Source organism: Bolinopsis microptera, chromosome 6 (assembly GCF_026151205.1).
Source record: "Bolinopsis microptera isolate Bmic1 chromosome 6, MBARI_Bmic_1.0, whole genome shotgun sequence".
Taxonomy (NCBI): domain Eukaryota; kingdom Metazoa; phylum Ctenophora; class Tentaculata; order Lobata; family Bolinopsidae; genus Bolinopsis; species Bolinopsis microptera.
This window is the reverse complement of record NC_087077.1, coordinates 1677474-1696242: the sequence shown is the minus strand read 5'-3', so window position 1 is coordinate 1696242 and position 18769 is coordinate 1677474. Positions and strand designations below refer to the sequence as shown.

The window sequence follows — 18769 nt, the reverse complement described above, 5'->3', positions numbered from 1 at the left end:
AAACAATGTCTAGGTCTGGGTGAGGGTAAGTAGCTCAATTAAACTCATGAAAATTCAAAACTATAGGTTAAAACTTAAAACAATATCAAATTCAGATTAAAAATAGAGCATCTTCGTTGCCTTTAATTTCTGTAATCTCATTTCTCTTGCTGGATCACCATTTTCTGATAACTTCATGACTCAACATCACAATATCACTGCCAAAGTACTCAGTTAATTCTTTAATAGCGTTTCACAATTTTCTTAATCCCACAACTTAATCTTGCCATCCCACCCACAAGTCACGACTTTAGATGTTTCATGAGGTAACCAGACAGCCCCAATGCACACTCCCTCGTGCGCTTTAAAGCGCTTGTAAACCTTCGTAGTTTTCCAGTCCCAAATAAAACACCGGCCATCAGCGTCCCCGGATATCAGGTAGGAATTATCGGGCGAGAAGTTACACTGACACGCATAACCCGCTACCATGTGACCTTTGAACACTTTCTTTCTGTTCAGTCTCAGTTTCTGAGTGGCAAATATTGTGATTTTGTTGTCCATGCTCTGACAGGCGAGCCATTTGCCGGACATACTGAGGGAAACTGAGGGGATAGCGTGCATTGAGGGATCAGCAATGTGCTTCCGGTCAACAGGGATATCCCAATCCCATACTCTGAGACTCTTGTCATCTGATGTCGACACAAAACTGATATTTCGTTCGATAAAAGTGATGGTATTAACCGCACCCAAGTGCCGATCATACTCCTGGGTTATCTCCCCTGTGTTAATGTCCCATCCTACAATCTTCTTATCAGCCATGCCGGACACAAAGCAATGCTGCTTATCGTCATCCGGATGGAACTGTACACAGTACGGAATCTTCTTGGTGGTGAACCTGGACAAACATGCCCCAGTTTCTGTGTCCCACAGTTTTATCATCCTGTCGTAGGAAGCTGACAAGAACTTGCTGCCATCGTTACTGAACACTATGTCACGGACTGCTTTAGCGTGACCAGCATACGTTCTGATACACCTTCTCTTGCCGTACAACTCCCACAGCTTTATCTTAGAATCCATACCACAGGACAACATGAGATGTCCAGTTTTAGGGAAGAGAATGACTTTAGACACGCCCTTGTTGTGCGCGTCCCAGGTGTGGAGGAGTTTCTTGGGGAGGAAGCACTTCTCTGGAGGTTCCGTGTTGTAGAGGTTAACTTCGATATCTTTGGGAGCCACCAGGAAGGATCTGCCTTGGTAATCGTGGGTATCTTCAATATGGAGGATCGATTTCTCGTTCTCGTCTGGTTTGGCGTTGGCTTTGGGTTCCTTGCGAGCAGCCCATTCGTCAAGTGTGGCACGTTGCTCTTCTGAGGGTCCGCTACTTTTAACTTCGTCTGTGTATTCTGCCCACGGTCCTGAAGGTCAAGACTCGGTTAAATCATGATGGTCATTTAGCCAGTCAGATATATTTCATATGTAAACTAACTTAGCTTGAATAAAGTTTTCAATCTGCCTAAAGTAGTACAACTGCTGCTGCTGGGCCGTACCTCAGCATGTTCTAGAGTCTGTAGATGTTGTTCAGAGGAAGCACCTTAAGCGCATCCTACACATCTATTGGCCTAGCTCAATATCTAACAAGGCCCTCTACGCTCGTACCCAGACCAGGCCCCTTTCCGAGAGAGTGGAAAAGGCACGGTGGACAATGCTAGGTCATGTTCTACGCAGTGACAACGACACGCCTGCCTACCAGTCTCTGTTATTTGCTACACTAGGATGTCAAACACTAAAGGGACGAGTGGGTAGACACAGGACTAATTTGTATGATATTATTGTGAAAAAGGACCTATTTAAGAGACAAATTTATTTGAAAAATGAAGATGATTTTACCAACTTAGTGAACTTAGCAAGAGATAGAGTAGGATGGAGGAGTTTATTTACTGTGAGACATATTGAACGAATGAGTCTTCGTAAGCGTAAATAGGCCAGCACTTTGCTGAGCCTCTTTAGGTGCTCTTTTGTTTATACTTTTATAGATGTTATTATATATATATATATATAGAAGCTGGAAGATATAACCCTTTAAGAAACATTTAATGCACGAAAATTTATCTATAATTAAACAAACCTTTGTATCCTTCAGGGTCACTAGGATCCCCAAAGTGTTCCCTCTTCCGTTTCTTAGGTTTCTCCTTATCATCCTCAAACACCGTCCGCCCCTCATTCTCTGCAGCTTTCTCCACCTCACCCACAAACCTTGTTCCAACAGTTTGTGCGTACGCTGTGGGATCTTCTGCATAACCTTGGGTGTGGAATGTCTTGCGCTGGGCGTCAAACTGGAATTCTGATACCTGGAAAAAATTTGGTTTAAAAGCATGGTCACAAACATTTTATAATTTACAACGCCTAAAGGGCCACTTATTTAAGGGTTTTAACCAAGGAAATATCCTTATTTTGCCACGTTGAGAATGAAATGGAATTCGCCGATTGGAGTTAAGTAAGGACCCATCTGGTGTATGTAGGAATTTAGTGGGCCAATAATCAATTAAATAGTGATCAGTTTAGCGAGTAGCTGCTCCACCTGGCATCTGATAATTTGTATTTAATTGACAATGTAATTACGCTACCAGCCTTATGCCATTAATTGAGATTAATCTCAGCTAGAGCTACCGAAATTGTATGTTCCCCACTTCTGCACTGAGAGTGTAAATCAGCACGTGACCGAGAAATCGAACAATCAACTTACCCCAGTCTGTTCAACAAAACCACAGAACATGTTCTTCTGAGCAGCAGCTTGCTGCGTCTTGAAGGGGTTAGAGGGTCCAAGCTGGGGAGCGTACATCTGCTCAACCGTGGGGTTGTAGACTACTACTTTAGCGTCTGCGGCGATGAAGTCGTACGGTTTTATCTGGGATGTAGGATTATTATTTGAGGTATTAACTATTTATTCAATTGATTGACACGTAAAGGAAAGTTATACTTATACGTAGTGAGTGTTCATCTCAAGAAATTATAACTTTCTCTGAAGTTTTGCTGCAGTTACAAATTACAATATTTGGTAAAATCTCAATTTTGAAGAAATAAATTAAAACCATATTCCGCATATTCCGTCCTAAACGGTGACTGAGTATGTCATATCACGTGACTAAGTTGCTCAGATCACGTGACACGGTTTCTACATTAAGCACAAAGCCGGTACCAACTAGTACCTGTTTTACCGCTCCAGAGCGTTTAATCTTTACAATCTTCAGTATTTGAACTACGTTCCTTTGTGAAAACCGACATTCCCGACCGTCAGTAGTGACTCAATTAAAATCATGATATCTTAAGGAGCCGTTTAACTTTATTGGCAGAAGCAACAAACAAGTTGACAATAGCGCGACGACTTGAACACGGCTTGAACACGTACACGGGGGGCGGCCGTCGGGGCTGTATATTTGAAGTATTTAAAATAATCCTCACGCCTCCTACGCCTTTAACTGTGATAAACTGATAAGTGTCAAAAACAATTAGGACAAGTGAGTCACTTGAAGTGGCCATTATTTTTGGTATCACGTTTAAACTTGGGAAACTTCTTTACTGCATGAGTTATGAACCACAATTAACAAAAGTGCCGCTTCAACTAAAAATTAAGGGAAGGCTCATGTGCCGAATACCTTTTAAATGTGGTGTCACTCTAGCTCTAAAATACCATTGTCTTTCATCATAATGCCTTTGATTTGTTCCGTCATACCGAAAATCATACTTTTAGCGACACAAAGAATATTTGTACATTGTTAAGGTCTGGAGGTTACATAATTACTGACACGAGCGCGACAGCTTGGTCTACGGTTATTCTGTCAATCTGCTAAGGAATCTTACTAGCCAGTGGTCTCGTCGTTTTAAAATAGGTGGTGCTTAATAATAATGGAAATAACTTCCAGGCTCCACAACAGATACACAGGGCTCTTTTGTGATATTTAAAGAATTTAAAACCAACAGTCTCACGCCTCCCCATCTACAGTTACCAGTAAGTAAACTTGCCAGTAAGTAAACTTGCCAGTAAACTTGCCAGTAAACTTGCCAGTAAACCTGCCAGTAAACTTGCCAGTAAATATCACAACACGTACCTCATCTCTCTCGGCTACTACTGGGGTGCTGTTTAGGATCCTCATTTTGTTCTTAAAACTAGCAATAGCTCCGTATGAAACTGTGGGTTCTGGTTCACTGTCGCTGCTACTGCCATATCCTGCTATCGTATCCATCTTATAGCTGTCATTAGTGGTTATGGTTACGTGAATTTTTTAAAGAAGGGTATCTAAAGTATCAAACTTAAAGAATCTTAAGTAAACTTGCAAGAGTTATAAACAACTTTAGTTTGAATTTGTGAAAACGGTGTTTTAAAAACTCAAGATACTTTTAAATGAATGATGATAGATAATTTAGGTTATCATGACATTATTTAAATTATATTAATAAGTGATAAATACAAACAAAATGGTAAATTTTCAATAAATATTTGATGAAACGTAAATTCGCCATATTTTAAAGATTGTTAAAAGGTTTGAAAACGATTAAAAAGTTAAAAATCAGCGATCACCAACAACTGATCAAATTGTTAAACCCGAAACATCTGTACCGTAAAAACAAAAAACCAAATGGAATGTAGATGACAAATTCCTTGGGGGGGGGGGTCTAGAAAATGAAAACATAAGAGCCACAGATCAACCACAGATCAACCACAGATCAACCACAGATCAACCAGCTTCCTTGAGAGCGAAGACTACGTCATCCTGGGAACAGTTGAGTCTAATGTGGGTATGAAGTGAGGGAGGACCTTGTTCTACAAGCAGTATCCTGCTCCCTCCTAGTTCGACACAGAGTTGTAGGATGGACCCACAGGGTGGGGAGAAGGAACCTGGGGATGAGGTGTTAGCAGGTTCTGGGTTCTACACTTAGACACGTGTTACTGGCATGTGTGTTAGAGACATGTGTTACAGACTTGTTACAGTGAAGATGCACGTCATGTGTGATAAACATTCAAAAAGATTAAAATTCAATCAGTGCTTTGAATTTTGGGAAAATTTGATATATCACTAAATTGAAAATGACGAACAGTAAAATTACAGTACACATAAAATTATTACAACGAAAAAGTACCTTGAACTGGCAGAGACTACTGAAGACCTCGTATACCTCTTTAAAGACTGCCTCCTCCACCCCCTTCCTTCTGAAAACACCCAAAACTGACTTTAGGAATATCTTCTGATACAGCGTACAGTTCCTGAAGGAAAGAGTTGGTAACTAAATTAGTAACTTAAATTAGTAACTTAAATTAGTAACTTAAATTGGTTACTTAAATTGGTAACTCAAATTGACAACTTAAGATGGTAGCTTAAATATTACCTTTCACATCTTACCCAAAAATCATCATAACGGACAATATCAATTATCATTCGAACTTCGAATAGAATGTATATTTTAAATCTAAACTAAGTAAAGCCTACTCACATGATAGCTCTAGTTTTGACACTCTGATACATGTCTGTTATAGCTCTCTGTATATGTGTACTAGTGACTGTATCTGATTCTGCCTGTTCAGCTACTTCTATTGAGTGTCTACAGATATCAAGTGCGCGGCGCGCGTCTCCTGACGCTGCAGCTACCTGTACAAAACTTCAGTTAATTAATTAATTAATTAATTACCTGTACCACATATTAACATATATTAATAGTAGGGGATTGACTGTGAGGTAATAGGGATACTCGCTGACTTGTAATTTGTATGCTGCTATTAAAATTAAATTCATTCAGCCGATTATTTTGGCCAAAAATCGCGATACCGCGAATTACATTTCGCGGTATATTCAACTATACATTTAAGATTTGTCGCAAATAATGGGAAAAATCGCGATTCCGTACATGCCGCGATTTCCTTTTGTCCTTGATATGCTCTTCTTAATTCTTCTAAAATCACTGATATCACTTTACATCATCAAACCTTTCTAGCAGCGAGGATACAAGCTGAAGGATCAAAGGCAACCGTTCCCTCCAGCCTAGAGTTGATAATTTCCAGCAACTGGGAGTGGGAGTAGGGCTGGAACGTCATCCTTGTCAGACCCTACCGGAAATTAGGTGTTACATGCTGTCACATGTTACAACACATGCTGTCACATGCAGTCATGGAGCCCATTAGTTGTGTCATGATAGGGAATTATAATGCAACAGGAAATTTGAAAGTATCTTTTTCAAAAGATTTTAGAGCCCAATCATCATGATTAAGGTATTAAGTAATAAGTAGTTCTAGTGCATGGTTTCATCATACATTAAGACTAGATGGAACCGTTACATAGCCCGGTCCCTGTAAATCGATTAGATGGTAACTCTAAAGCAACTGTGTTACAAGGTGTGGTTTCAACGGCCACGATGATCAAACTTACATTGTAACATTAAACTTGTATTATAAGGAAAAGTTTGCAAATTTGATGCAAGATAAAATTTATAACTTGCAACCAATTTCCATTATTACTTCTGCTTAAAATAGTAAGAAATGTAGCAGTAAATAGTAAGAAATATAGCAGTAAATAGTAAGAAATGTAGCAGTAAATAGTAAGAAATGTAGCAGTAAATAGTAAGAAATGTAGCAGTAAATAGTAAGAAATATAGCAGTAAATAGTAAGAAATGTAGCAGTAAATAGTAAGAAATATAGCAGTAAATAGTAAGAAATGTAGCAGTAAATAGTAAGAAAAGTGAATGATAATCCCCTTCGGGGGGGATGCAACGTCAATTAATGTCAATTAATGTCAATTAATGTCAATTAATGTCAATTAATGTCAATTAATGTCAATGTCAGTTTTGCAAAATTTTGGAATACTGACATTAATTGACACGATATTTTTCGACCAGAGATTATGTAGTTCTACCATATTTTTAGCACTTTAGAACGTTTATATCATCAATTTATTCACTACTATCACATATGGAAATGTGAAATGTGAAAAAATTCAGATCATTAAACAATAAAACTAAAATAATACGGTTTTCCGAAATTTATTTTTCTTAAGTGGGCGTGGCCATCCAAGGGCGTGTTTATCAACATAATCAGAACTTAAAACCCACATTAAACGAAATGCCTTCATGACATTTATATGTGAATAACGAATCTTAAACAGCTAACATTACTCCTTCATACTAAAAAAGCCGATTCTAGATATTTTACCTGTATAAGAAACTAATAAAATATGGGCGTGGCCGGTGGGGACCGAAGATGTAAGAGTTGGGAGCTGACATTTTTTTGGTGGTCTTTGAACCTAAGGATCAACAGATAAGAACATACTCATAATAATTCAAGGACATTTTGTTTTTTTGAACCGGTCTAACTTACATAGACGTGAATATCTTGAATATTTATCGAATAATGATAATCTCAAATTTCAAGACACATTAATGTCAATTAATGTCAATTAATGTCAATTAATGTCAATTAATGTCAATTAATGTCAATTAATGTCAATTAATGTCAATTAATGTCAATGTCAGTTTGGGGTTTTTATGGAATACTGACATTAATTGACGTTGCATCCCCCCCTCCCCTTTTTACCAGACGGCTAGCGACTTTGTTCATCAGCATTCTCTCAGGCAGGTCCATAGTGTTAGCGATAGCAATAACCACAAGTTTGCTGTTTGCTCTGTTTGGCCAGTCAAACAAGTTGTACATAACGTGTTGTTTTCTCGTCCACAGTAGATCCAACTGAGGGTTGCTTTTTTAGAGGTTGCTGTTTTTCCGTGGAAATAGAATTTAATTAATTTGAGATAATAATAATATATTAGAGCTATCGGAGAAGCCCGACCGTGGAATTCCGAGTAGCTGTGTCGGGCTTCTCTGATACTGCTGGAATGTGAACACCGACTTCTCGGATACTGTACTGGAATGTGAACATATCCGGATTTAACTCGGGTCACGTACAGTGTCACGTACAGTGTCACGTACAGTGTCACATACAGGGTCACGTACAGTGTCACATACAGTGTCACGTACAGTGTCACGTACAGTGTCACGTACAGTGTCACGTACAGTGTCACGTACAGTGTCACGTACAGTGTCACGTACAGTGTCACGTACAGTGTCACGTACAGTGTCACGTACAGTGTCACGTAGTGTCACGTACAGTGTCACGCACAGTGTCACGCACAGTGTCACGTACAGTGTCACGTACAGTGTCACGTACAGTGTCACGCACAGTGTCACGTACAGTGTCACGTACAGTGTCACGTACAGTGTCACGTACAGTGTCACGTACAGTGTCACGTACAGTGTCACGCACAGTGTCACGTACAGTGTCACGTACAGTGTCACGTACAGTGTCACGTACAGTGTCACGTACAGTGTCACGTACAGTGTCACGTACAGTGTCACGTACAGTGTCACGTACAGTGTCACGTACAGTGTCACGTACAGTGTCACGTACAGTGTCACGTACAGTGTCACGTACAGTGTCACGTACAGTGTCACGTACAGTGTCACGTACAGTGTCACGCACAGTGTCACGTACAGTGTCACGTACAGTGTCACGTACAGTGTCACGTACAGTGTCACGTACAGTGTCACGTACAGTGTCACGTACAGTGTCACGTACAGTGTCACGTACAGTGTCACGTACAGTGTCACGTACAGTGTCACGTACAGTGTCACGTACAGTGTCACGTACAGTGTCACGTACAATGTCACGTACAGTGTCACGTACAGTGTCACGTACGGGAGTTAATAATTCTTTTTACCTCATCAACAACGAGCACGATAGACTTCTTCTCGCATTTACCAAAATATTCGCTCAGTAGCAGGTTACCGTGATCTGGAGTTACCTTCTTTCCTTCCAGATGCTGAATGAAAACTTGTTAATTTACACCTTAAAAAAACTTAATTTAAAAAACGAGCAGATTTTAAATATTATCTGTAACATTACGTCATTTCTTTAATTTCACAAGCAAATAAATGTTACCAAATCTTAGCTTAGAGTCAACAGTTGTTTAGGTAAATGCCTGTTGAATTTAAGTCCAAAACAGTCGATAATCAGCGTACATTGTACTTGAAATACTTAAAATGTCAATGATTTATCGTTTGTGCAATGCCGCTTGATAGTTGTGGTTGCTAAAAGTCTCTCACACTAGGGCCTGTATTGCTAAGATCAACTGACACAAGCCCTTCACTTTTTGCATGCTCACAATTCGCAGCAAGTTATACGTGTAGTCAGTTCTAGATACAGCATGCGCCCGGAAAAGAGAGTTAATTTAAAATACCAGTGTTGGTGTATCACAGATGTAGCGGGCAAAAAAAAAAGAATTCAAATTTCAAAATAATAATACAGCTTCGATTTGACATCACTAAATTTTTAGTCGTCGAAAGAAAGAAAGAAAAATGTACGAAAAATTCCAAATGTTTCACATACCCTGTATATAAGAGAGTAGAGCTGTTTTGGGTCACTGAGTTTCATGCCGTTTATCTCAATAGTTTGGTAATCATAGTCACCATCGTTTATGTGTTTTAACACATCACGCACTGTTGCTGTTTTTCCTGAAATACCATAGTCAAAATTTACAAAATATTTGTATCACACTGGTACAGTAATATTGTAGGTCTTAGAATGTTTCTAATATTCAACTATGTTTGATATCATTGCTGGTAAGTGGTAACATAGACCAAATAAAATAACCCTAATTTTATAATACAGATCCTAAATAAATTGAGTTAATTATTTCTAATTATCACCTTGTTGCGACAAAAGAAAACGCTTCCTTTGTCGCAACAAGGTGATAATCACAAATTGGAGCACTTTGTAAATACAGATCAGCAAGATGTAAAGTTACCACTTGGCACCTCACAAGTCACGCATTTTACACATTTTACACATTTTACACATTTTACACATGTTACACATTTTACACATTTTACACATGTTACACATTTTACACATTTTACACATTTTACACAGTACCTGTTCCAGGAACCCCGCTAATGTACATGCAGCCCCCTGTCTGATCCTCTAGCTTACTCTCCAGGAAGTAGTATATGTCAGCAAACTGTTCCTCTCTGCGAGATACGTCATAGATACGTCATAGATACGTCATAGTATATACGTCATAGTATACAAATAATATATCACAATATCCGTTTAGAGAATTGTACAGTGCTTAATGCTCAACTGCAAGTAGGGGTGAAATAAAAATTAAATATGATGAGTGATGACTATTAAAGAGCATTACGCCATTTATTTCACAAGTGCAAATTGGTCATTTTAATGCCTTATGAACGATTCATTTGTATTTTTATGCCGTTAAATTTAAAGTTTAACAGACTCACTGTTTTATTTTTAGATAAAATGTTACACTGATTGACAAATAGGTGCTCTATTCAAACGAATGATTAATGTTACAAGTTTTCGAACTGAACTTTAGAACACATTTGAAATAAACCAGGGGGCCCTAAATTATATAGTACAGCTGAGTAACAAAAGTACAATATACATTATACATACATGAGTACAATATACATTCGTAATTCTTATCGATAATATTAAATTAATTCTTACCGGCAAGGAAGAGATTCGGGTACAGCAGATACATGGAGCCGAGACCGGGCGATACTGAACGACGTTTCTTTACTTTGTCCAGCCGCTCTGTAATTTATATTATTATCAAAATACATTTTTGACTTTTATCAATTTAGAATATGTATATATTGCATACTATACAAACTTTAAAAGAGGAACAATGCACATATTACTATCTTAAAACAAATAATAGATACAAAATAAACGTCTTTTTAAAAAAACCCATAGAAAATTAAATGCAATTACCTGAGCGGGATAACACATGGCGTATCAAGAGGAGCAGGTTTTAGATTCTTGTTTGCTCGAGGAGTCCTCATATTCTTGTTGAGGGGTGTCTTCTTCCTCTTAATCTTCTTCGCTTCGTAATCATCATCATCAGAATCAGTACTTTCTATCGAGCATCTCCGATGTGATGCTCTCTTCTTTTTATTCGATGTTGTGGTGGCAACTTTAGTGGTCTTGGCTTTAGACTTCTTAACTGGCGGTTTGTTTTCTTTGAAGGAGACTTCGTTGTCATCCTGGGAATCTGTATCTTCGCTTACTTGTTTAAGCAAATTTGATTTCATCAAAGCCTCCATAGCCAAGGAGGATTGTAAAGAGTAGAAGTTTTCAACAGGTTTAACTTTTCTCCCAGATCGAGTTGTCTTCGGTGTTGGTGTTTGTTCCAGAGCTTTATTAACTTGAAGTACAGGACTCCCTTTAGGAGTACTAGTCCCTTTGTCGGATACATTCAGAGACATTGTTTCTAACTCCGATGTTAACTTTGTAGATCTCCTTGAAGTGGTAGATTTTCTGGTATTGGAGGAAGCACTGCTTATCTTGAGTTGTGGAGGAGGAGGAGGAGCAGTCATCTTTTTCCTTTTTGGGGTTACAGTCGGACGAGAATCATTCTTAACATCTTCAGAGGAGAGAAAGAAGTAGGAGCTTTTCCTTGGCTCATCAGCTGAAAATATACCTTTACTTATGAAGTAACAAAACACAATATTAAATGTTGGAGTAGCAAAGGGGGACGGGGAGTGACAAACAGGCAATTCTAATATTTTCTAATATTACCTTCGGCTGGTTTGATGCTGGTTTTCTGTTTGGTTTGAGGCATGTTATCTTCGCTGGAAGACGCTATTTTACAAGATTTGTTGAATTTAATCTCGATTTCAGGATCAGTTGAATGTCTTGTTTGTCTTCTACCACCACTTTTCTGTAAATATGTCACGTTTTATGTCACGTGTTCTGTCACGTGTTCTGTGAATTGTTTATAAGTTCTAGATCAAATGCTGAACAGAGCACACTAAAATTTAAAAGCCAAATAAATGAACCAAAACATTGCCACATTGCTGCGTGAGATTCCAGAATAAATAATAATTGAGGCTAACATTTTGGGAGGTAGGTGTTTTTCTGGAAGGTGTTTTCCCTTGAGGTGTTTTTCTGGTAAAATTAGATTTAACATCTGATTCCACAGGACAGAGGGAAGTGTTCAACTTTTCAACTCTCTTTAGATCGTCTTTCTCAATATCAATGCTTTTTACCGTATTTTTATAAGGATCATACCTCCGGCGCAGTATCAACCATGTGTCTGGCACTTTCTTTGGAGGAGCCTGTAATTGAAAACTTAAATTACACATTAATTAATGACTGTATATTATAAACTGAAAAATAAGTCAACAATAATTATGTTAATAATTATTTTCTCCAAACCTACTGAAAACACATTTCTAACCCCAATGTTAACGGGTAGGGAGTTAAAACTGAAATAGCAATAGAGACCTACAAAACCCTTGGTGTGGAAAATGGCGGCTTTCATCTGGATAGTCTCCACATCAATATAATCTGTGGTGTGTGTGATGAATATTTCGTTGGGGTGCAGACTGGATCTCTCCACCCTGCTGAGTACCATCTCGTGTGGCAGGTAATACCTGAGAATGTGCGACGTTGGGATATCCAGTGTCAGAGTACCTAGTATGGGTAAACGTGACTGCACAATGTTTGATATTGTCGGCGGAAAAGTGGCCTCAACAAATTTATAATTCATAACGTGAAGTTTGAAAAGCCAGGGACTTACCATTGTACTTGAATCTGGTTATCCTTCTGTATTTTTGAGATCAGTGCATAATAAACATTCGATTCTTCTCCATTCAGTACAACCGAATCTCGAAGACAGTACTTGATCCCTTTTAATTTAAACCACCTGAAGAATAAAAAACTGTATTAAAGATATGAACTTTCAAATCTATTAAAATCGATGACATGATAGATTTATAAATGGCACCAATCTCTGTAATTGATAAATTAATCTCCTATTAATGACTCAGTGTGATAGTTGAAATCACTTACTTTGGATGTTCTTCTGGGTCATACTCGACAGGAATGGACATGCAGAACCTAGAGTGTTAATGTTATATTTTATCAAATACTGATTTTGAAAACAATCAAGTGAAAGATTTCATCAACTAGAAACCTTGCAGACAAGTTTAATAAATGAAAAAGATGTAGGTTTCAATTGAATTTCAAGACAATGTAACTCGACCAATCTTGGACAAAACCACAGTACCAGATGAGAGTGATATACATTTTTGACAAAAAATAATACAATGTCTGGTTTTAACAGTTTTTATAAACAATAGTTATTTTACACAAAGTTTAAAAATAAATCTGCAGAGATAAATCTTTAGTTGATTACCTAGAAGTTAATAAAAACCGAGCATAAATTATTTCTTGAAAACCTTTTTCCGTTTGCTGTTGAATAACATACACCCTTTATATATCTCAGGTATATTTATGATAATAGTTTTAGCAGACGAGAGAAGAGACACAAAAACCTCTCCATAACAAACATAATGTGACATATCTTTCATAGCTACAGTCAAACTGTGCCTTGAACATTCCACAACTTTACTGGAATACTCCAAAATCAAGTCACTTTTCACGGCAGAGGATCTGCCATTTGTAACAATGTCCCTAACACAGAAATCAAGTCCGCTGGTCTCAGCATTGAGTTCCTTCAGTTTCTGAATAACAACTGGCCAATGTTGAATGCAGTCCCCACTTTTCACATTAGACACAATAACTTTTAAAATAGCACAGATCTTGAGACAGCTTTGCAATGGCTTATCCACAGCAATGGACATAGCGTTCCTATTTAGTTCATGCTCAGTTGTGTCACATTCTGCATAAAAAGATTCAATGTAAGCATCACATCTTGTAGTGGCTTTTGAAAATGCAATTTGAAGCTTGCATAATTGAGAAACTACGTCGTTTGCTCTTTTCTTCAATGCATCCTTTTTTGGCTTGCCTTCTTTGACAATCTCATCACAAAGCTTCTTTGTTTCAGTTAATGCATATTTAGCAAGGTGTTGACATCGACCCATGACAGGATCATTTGCAAGATATCGCTCATCAACGACTTTTCTACGCTCCTCTCTGATAACACTCAAAACACGCAAAGTCCTGTTTATCAAAGCATCTACAGTTTGATCCAGATCTGCCCAATTCTTTTCACCACCGTTATTCTCATTTTGATATGAGAATTCTGCCTCTAGAATCTGAGAGATAAGCTCCACATTTTCTTTGGCATGTGAAATACTTATGTACAAAAATTCTGTAACTGGTGTGATTTCATCTACAGCTTCAACCAAATTGTTCAGTTCTTTTGACCATGCTTTCTTGTAAACATCCATATTATGTTTAATAAGCTCACTTTTAGGTTGATTTGCCAAACTACGGGTTGCAAAAACAACTTGTCTCACCAAATTAGCAATATTGGCGATCGCAAACCTAACCACTTTGTTATGATATGATTCTACAGAAAGTGAACATGCCATTCTGGCTATCATTTCAAGGTTTAGAACATGCTGAACCATCTCATGTTCACTTTCTTTGAGCTGATCTTTGTCTTTAGCCCCTTCAGCAGAAATAGAGTACAGCCATTGAAACGGTATGTAGGGTAAAAAATAAAAGTCGACAATATGATCCAATGTTGCAAGTTGTAGATAATGCCTCAGTTGACCAGTTGTTGAACATATTTTCTCAATATGTTTGTCATTGTTGCAGTCAGGATTAGAGTGGATGAGAACATTTAACAACATTTCACAGTCTTTGCAAAGTCTGTGGATATTTTGCTGCCTTTCCTCTCTTGTAGAAGCAGAATCAGCAATAGATGATGCCTCTTTGATAATTATAGCTAAGTTGTTTTGAAGTAGATTTTGTTGATCACGTTTCATCTTGTTAGCGAAGATAACACTCACTTCAAATTCTTCAAAACATGAAGCTAGAATGCCAGCTTTACTCTGTGATTCAGAACTTGATCTTCCCTTAATGAGTGCCTGCAGTTTTTTGATTGAATCACTTATTTCCTGTAGTACTAAATTCCGGTTTGTTACACCAGAATCTAATTCAGGATGTACAATAGCAACTCTAGAGGAAGTGTATAATCTCTCTTTACAGCGCATCCACATTGACCGGACTAACCCCAATTCATCCTTTTTCTGAGAGTCTAAAAGATCCATTTGTCTACTAGCAATTTGCTTCATCAAAACATCCATGACGCTTCTCAATTTTTGAAAGATTTCATCAAAAGCACAAATTTCGATGGATTGTTCAACAGCTTTCAAACATTGCTTCACATCTTCAATAGTTTTATCAATTAAAATCAAATCTGCAGAGTCTGTTACAATAAGTATCCGAGCAACATTATTTATGAGTTGCTTAGCTATGTCTATTATGGTGCCAGCTGAATCATGCTTATCATCTCCCTCTATTTTCATCTTCATCACATTGTAAACGTCACATGTTCTGTTGCATGCTTGATTGAGTTCATATTCAACATCTGGATGTTCTTTAGCAACTTCTCTGGCAAACTTTATCAGTTCATAACAAATTTCATTCACATACTTAGCATGATGTAGAAGTTTCCTGCTCTTAACACCTTTCTTTTTGTTGTAGTATGAGGACATTATGGCAACTTGATTGGCCAGGGGGTTGATGGCACCCCTAATAGATTTAGTCTGAACATCAAAGTCTATGATTGAAGAGAAAGTCTGAAGCATAGCTGCACTTCTTCATAGAGAGATACATCACTTCACATTGAAGTCTTCTAAGTAAACCATAGATTAATCCTGAAAAATGAAAATTAGATACAAACAGGGAAAGACACATCTCACACACAACTACAGATTATTAACAAACACTCCACACACTAAAGTACATTTTTATAAGAATAGGAATAGGAAAATTAGCTTCAAGTCCTAATACAGCCATACACTTTATTGCATTAATATCAATTTTTCGAAATTGGCCAAATTTTTCCAATTTCGAAAAATTACATTATTTTTTAGTTCACCCAAAAACGGGACTTATAAAAGGCAACCGGGATCATTTAGCCTGATTCGTACAGTATAGAATAGTATATTACTAGGATGATGATTAATCACTCTACACTCGACTGTCACGTGACTGTTTTAACTCGTTCTCTAGGTGGCCCTGAATGACTATTCGAAACCCTAACCCTCTAATCTGACCCCAACCTGAACTCTAACTCAATACCGAACAAAAGTATTTGCTGAAACCCTAACCCTAACGAGAAATTACACCAACTTCCTTACAAAGTCATATCATGTGATTAAGACAGTTTTTTGCCAATATATCAACAGGGGAGCATTTTAACCCTATGTCATGGACGTGATTCGGAATCAACGTTCGAAAATACATCGATTCAAGTTGGTTTAAACTGTCGGGGACCCTTTTAGAGAAATCTCAAAAATCGACTGTAGAGTGATTTACACGCTCGATAGTACTATTTTTTTATCAAGACACTTATTTTGTGTATTCCAACAGCCACATTGTTACACAAGTGCAACCAGCCAATTACAGGAAGCCGAAGGATTTATTGGGCCAGTGACGGTCAAGGTAGTGTATACCATAATTTCTTCGCCCGAGACTTTGCTGCTATGTGCAGCTCCTCATTTAACCCTCACACCCGATTTCTCGAGTATTCGGCTGATTAGACCGGTGGCTGCATAGACCACTCAGGATCTCCCCGGATCTTTAGCTTAACGTCAACGACACTCACCCCACGACCAGGCAGACTGAATGGATCAGAGAAAACAATGTATGCAGATGTAGTGAAGGGTATCTATCTAGTAATAAAACAAACTCAACGGAATAAAGTAAAGATTAAGCATCGGGGAGCTCCTTTAAGTAGCAATACAACTTTCAGTCAGTAGGACTGTTTAGAACCTGATAGTGCTATCAAACTAAACAATTTGGCTAGAAAATAGAGGAGGGCGGAAGAAAATAGTTTAATGCTAGTTGCTAGTGTATAGAAGCCCTCGTCAATGAATTGCGACCAGTGGCGTAACATTGCATATTGGCGCATATTGGCGCTGGAGGTACAATTAAACCTCCAATTAAACGGAACACTCCTAATAACTGTGACAACCACAGCAGTGATTAAATATAACAACTTTCTGCAGTAGCGCTCGATTCTTCTGAAAAGATGTAAGATAGACCGTGCACATATGCGTGGCGCTATTTTTTTGATGATTTTTGTACGACGTATGAATTTACATGTACAATGTACCTATGTTTCATATATAAATTGGAGGGGCGAGCAGAGTTTAAAAAAATAATTGTCAATAATTGCATGACTTATTGATGAAAACGCAAATAAAAATACATAAAATGTTAAATAACAAAATATTTAACAGGTGATACTCTTAAAATATTTGTTCCATATAGAACCGTCGACGAGTCCAACTCGGCGCGCGTCCTGGTAGGTTGTAAACCTACAAACTCAATGAGGCTTCTCACAGCTAGATCGGCGAAATGCGCAACTGTGCCACGCCGAGCTGCGATGAATTGACATCGTCAATTAAGCTAGGGCCGTTTGCAATGTGACGTAATGATTATTTTTATAATTCCATCCACAAACCTAATTTAATTTAATTAAACAAAGTCACTTTTTCAAGCATTTTATTTGGAAGACTTCGCCGCTTCGACGCGCCGCGCGAACTAGCATTCTTGTTTCGCATCGTCGATCGAGCAACGATATCGATGGGTTGACATCGTCAACCAAGCATTTTATTTAACCTAAACCTTAAAACTCACACCTTACATTGTAGCGTAATGCACAACTGATCTGCGCTGCGCCGCGCATATTGTCGCGGAGCTAGCTAGGAAGGATTGACATCGTGAATCAACATTTTGGCATTACAATAGGGTCGTTCACATATTACGTAATCAATTTTTGGAACATTTTTACCCCCTTATCAATTTTATACATAACTATTGTGTCAAAATTACACTAGCGTAGTCATTATTTGGAACCCCCTCCCCCCTCAGCTGATTGCGTAATATGTAAACGACCCCTCTGTGTTTTTAACCGCTGGAAGGCGGGCGCGCGCTGCTGCAAGCATTGTGGATATAATAAGGTAATTCATTGCCCGTAAAATATTAGACTAAAACTGTACTCAAAAAGTCCAACTCTGAACTTGGCGCCATACCAAGTTATAAACTTCAAACGTACAGGGCAAAATTAGCGACTTTACTTGTCATGATATCTCAGCTAGATCTGATAACAACAATTTTTCGGTGCAGCGCACGTTCACATATCCATGTGTATACGCGTGCTGTGTGACACGCTTGTTTCAGCCATATCGCAAATATATATATATATATATATATGATATAATGTATTCAATCATACTTTTGATAAATTGTTGATACACGTATACTAAGGCTCTAATGGGATATATGAGACGCTAGATAGACTATTTGAGATGCTATAGTTACTAGGGAACCGGATCATGTGAACCTCTCTACCAGGTTTTTTCTATACTGTGCACTTTTTGTTCCCCCAAGAGGCCTGGTAAATAGTATAGAGGTTTAACTGTAGTATATTATACATCATTATAATAGATTGTCATATTTATATTAATGACTTAATGACTGAATATTCATTATCTTTTAAGTAAAATTATTTACCCTCATTGCGTTGAATGTTAATTGTTTTAACTTGCTAATAGTTCTCCTAACTCTTAGGTTTGTGGTCACTATGTCTGCAATGTTTTCACATCGAAAGGTCGGTGCAATCTGGAGGACACTATATTGTCAGAAAATCTTCTCTACAAGTAGTAAGCGGCCACCGAAAAAGATTGTTACTGGCTCAGTCAGAAAAGGTCAGAAGAATGAATTAAAAGTGTTCACTGCAGCTGGA

At 38.0% G+C, this 18769-nt stretch overlaps 3 protein-coding genes across 4 annotated transcripts; all 3 read right to left on the bottom strand.

Annotated features, from left to right (window-relative positions):
* Positions 1-53: 53 nt before the first annotated feature.
* Positions 54-4238, bottom strand: LOC134816634 (pre-mRNA-processing factor 17-like). The gene is made up of 4 exons (XM_063825571.1): positions 4086-4238; positions 2723-2884; positions 2105-2327; positions 54-1394 (listed from the first exon to the last, which is right to left on the bottom strand). Exons 1-4 carry the CDS (start codon positions 4218-4220, stop codon positions 244-246), a joined length of 1671 nt encoding a protein of 556 aa, XP_063681641.1. The 5' UTR covers positions 4221-4238; the 3' UTR covers positions 54-243.
* A 92-nt stretch (positions 4239-4330) lies between these two features.
* LOC134817123 (origin recognition complex subunit 1-like) lies at positions 4331-13005 on the bottom strand. 2 transcript variants are annotated; one of them, XM_063826233.1, is made up of 15 exons: positions 12892-13005; positions 12620-12745; positions 12329-12473; positions 11934-12155; positions 11617-11758; positions 10810-11506; positions 10543-10629; positions 9949-10043; positions 9403-9527; positions 8735-8836; positions 7557-7706; positions 5957-6076; positions 5467-5621; positions 5116-5239; positions 4331-4873 (listed from the first exon to the last, which is right to left on the bottom strand). In XM_063826233.1, exons 1-15 carry the CDS (start codon positions 12930-12932, stop codon positions 4823-4825), a joined length of 2382 nt encoding a protein of 793 aa, XP_063682303.1. In that variant the 5' UTR covers positions 12933-13005; the 3' UTR covers positions 4331-4822. The 2 variants fall into 2 exon arrangements, with proteins under 2 accessions (XP_063682303.1, XP_063682304.1); XM_063826234.1 differs by having other exon boundaries at positions 4371-4873; positions 12325-12473; positions 12892-12941.
* A 148-nt stretch (positions 13006-13153) lies between these two features.
* LOC134817124 (catenin alpha-like) lies at positions 13154-15685 on the bottom strand. The gene has a single exon (XM_063826236.1). The coding sequence runs from the start codon at positions 15600-15602 to the stop codon at positions 13266-13268; it is 2337 nt and encodes a 778-aa protein (XP_063682306.1). The 5' UTR covers positions 15603-15685; the 3' UTR covers positions 13154-13265.
* Positions 15686-18769: the final 3084 nt, after the last annotated feature.

Bases quoted from the DNA above. Each gene is read 5' to 3' on its own strand.
- LOC134817123 (XM_063826233.1), bottom strand. From the start codon at position 12,932: ATGTCCATTCCTGTCGAGTATGACCCAGAAGAACATCCAAA. The intron at 7,707-8,734 runs GTAAAAAGAATT...AGCAACCCTCAG, and splicing joins TCGTGCTCGTTGTTGATGAG to TTGGATCTACTGTGGACGAG. The intron at 5,622-5,956 runs GTTTGATGATGT...AGTTTTGTACAG, and splicing joins GTATCCTCGCTGCTAGAAAG to GTAGCTGCAGCGTCAGGAGA.
- LOC134816634 (XM_063825571.1), bottom strand. From the start codon at position 4,220: ATGGATACGATAGCAGGATATGGCAGTAGCAGCGACAGTGAACCAGAA. The intron at 2,885-4,085 runs GTACGTGTTGTG...CCTACATCCCAG, and splicing joins TAGTAGCCGAGAGAGATGAG to ATAAAACCGTACGACTTCAT. The intron at 2,328-2,722 runs GTAAGTTGATTG...AATTTTTTCCAG, and splicing joins GTTTTGTTGAACAGACTGGG to GTATCAGAATTCCAGTTTGA.
- LOC134817124 (XM_063826236.1), bottom strand. From the start codon at position 15,602: ATGCTTCAGACTTTCTCTTCAATCATAGACTTTGATGTTCAGACTAAA.